This window comes from Galeopterus variegatus, unplaced genomic scaffold, assembly GCF_000696425.1.
Source record: "Galeopterus variegatus unplaced genomic scaffold, G_variegatus-3.0.2 Scaffold3512, whole genome shotgun sequence".
Taxonomy (NCBI): Eukaryota; Metazoa; Chordata; class Mammalia; order Dermoptera; family Cynocephalidae; genus Galeopterus; species Galeopterus variegatus.
In genome coordinates this window covers 61,106-63,072 of record NW_007729623.1, presented here as the reverse complement: position 1 = coordinate 63,072, position 1,967 = coordinate 61,106, and the positions used below count along the sequence as shown (strand labels likewise).

The 1,967-nt window shown below is 45.6% G+C and overlaps 1 protein-coding gene across 1 annotated transcript in view; it reads right to left on the bottom strand.

The window, feature by feature from the left end:
- PARP16 (poly (ADP-ribose) polymerase family, member 16) overlaps positions 1-1,967 on the bottom strand; it is an 11,477-nt gene that overhangs the window by 5,752 nt on the left and 3,758 nt on the right. The window contains exon 3 of the mRNA XM_008585291.1: positions 813-1,019. Within this exon, the coding sequence (XP_008583513.1) occupies positions 813-1,019 (207 nt within the window). The remainder of the gene's footprint in view (positions 1-812; positions 1,020-1,967) is intronic.

Here is a 1,967-nt window from a genome sequence, read left to right as displayed (position 1 = left end):
AGCAATAGAGCTAATAATTAAATCTTTTTAGCATAAGGAACTGTCTGTAATCTTCCCTCTCCACTTCACTGAGGGGTAAAGTAAGTGCCAGATGAGAAGGGTCAGTTGACAGACTCATAAAAATGGGAGGAAAGAAGCTCAAGGAAGTGGGCAAAGGACCTCTCCTTGGTACATCTTGGCCCATCCCTCAGTGTCTCCAAGGGGTGTCTCTATTGGTGTGTCTCCTAGGGAAGTGCTTCTCAAACCTCAACATGCATATGAATCACCTGGGGATCTTGTTAAAGTGTAGATTCTAATCAGGTAGACTGGGGTGGGCCTGAGATTACACAGGAGCTACCAGGTAATGTGGATGCTGCTGGTCCAGGGAACACACTGAGTAGCTAGGGTTGGCCACACATTAGAATCACCTGGAGAGCTTTTACAGCGTACTGATATCTGGGCCCCACTCACAGAGATTTTGATTTAATTGGTCTGGGATACAGCCAGGCATTGAGACTTTTTAAAGTTCTCCAAGTGATTCTAAATATGCAGCCAAGGTTGGAAACCATCTTTAAATCAACGCTTCTCATACTGTAATCAGCATAGGAATCCTGGAGATCTTGTGAAAATGCAGGTTCTGATTCAGAAGGTCTGGATCCTGCATTTTTCACAGGCTCCCAGGTGATGCTGCTACTGTCAGTCTGCAGACAACACTTTGAGTGGTAAAGCCTTAGTAAACCTACCCACCCCCAATCCACTCCCCACCAGCAAACTCCCCAGCGTTATGACCCCCTCACTGTTCCTATGTCAGTACGGTGCTCCTTAGGCCCCACCTTGTTCAGGTGGCAGTGCAGGCCATTGTGGATGATGGAATGGAAGTTTTCTAGGCGGCTACCATGGAAGGCGTAGATTAGGTCTCGTTCTCCTTTGGTCTCATAAAATTTGGAGTTGGCTGGGTCGCAGTACTCGATTTCAAACAGGAAGTCTGGCGTGGGGACAGGTGTGTGAGGGGCACCAGTCAGCTTCTGAATCTTTTCGAACTTGAAAACATAAAGGGAGTCACAATTTTATTTGAGAAGCTGGTAAAATGTGCTCCAAAAATAGCCTCCTAAAGCCTTAGGCTTAACTCTAATGGGCTCTGCTCATGAAAACAACAGGTTTCACGAGGATAGAGATGTTAATTTATAAGCATGCTCAGAGCTTATAGCTCAAGACTGCTTTCCTCTAATAACATTTTTCTCTATAGTAGGCTAAGTGAGAAGCATGAATTGCTCCTTCTAACTAGAGATTACTTCTAATTTTCCTAACACTTTCACTTCTATTTCCCGCATTCCACCTTTATAATACTCTCATGAGGCAGAAAGATGTGACAAATTGAAAAATTGGCCACAAATTTTCTCTCCCATCCCACCCCTATGCAACATGATTTTACAGGTGGGATTCCACCAAGATTCCATCAAGAGATGAAATCTAGGGCCGGCCCGTGGCTCACTTGGGAGAGTTTGGTGCTGATAACACCAAGGCCATGGGTTCAGATCCCTATATAGGAATGGCCGGTTTGGTAACTTGGGAGAGCGTGGTGCTGACAACACCAAGTCAAGGGTTAAGATCCCCTTACCGGTCATCTTTTAAAAAAAGAAAAAAAAGATGAAATCTATTTCTCCACCCCTTGAATCTGGGCTTGGCCATGTGACTTGCTTTGGCCAATGAGACATTTGCATATGTATGGCAAACAGATTTGAAACAGGCTTGCCCTTCCTTTTTGGCTGCTGGGAACCCTTCGTCCTTGTCCCAGCTAGCCTCCTTCAGAGTGAAAGCCTCGTAGAGGAAGGCCTTGACCATGGCAGCTATCCCAGCTGAAGTCCCAGAAATGTAAGTGAGGCTGCCCTAGATCATGCAGCCCCAGCCAAGCCAAGCCAGCCCAGACCCACCCAAACAAACCACAGAATCATGTGAAGCAACCAGTATTTGTCATTTTTTTTTTTTTT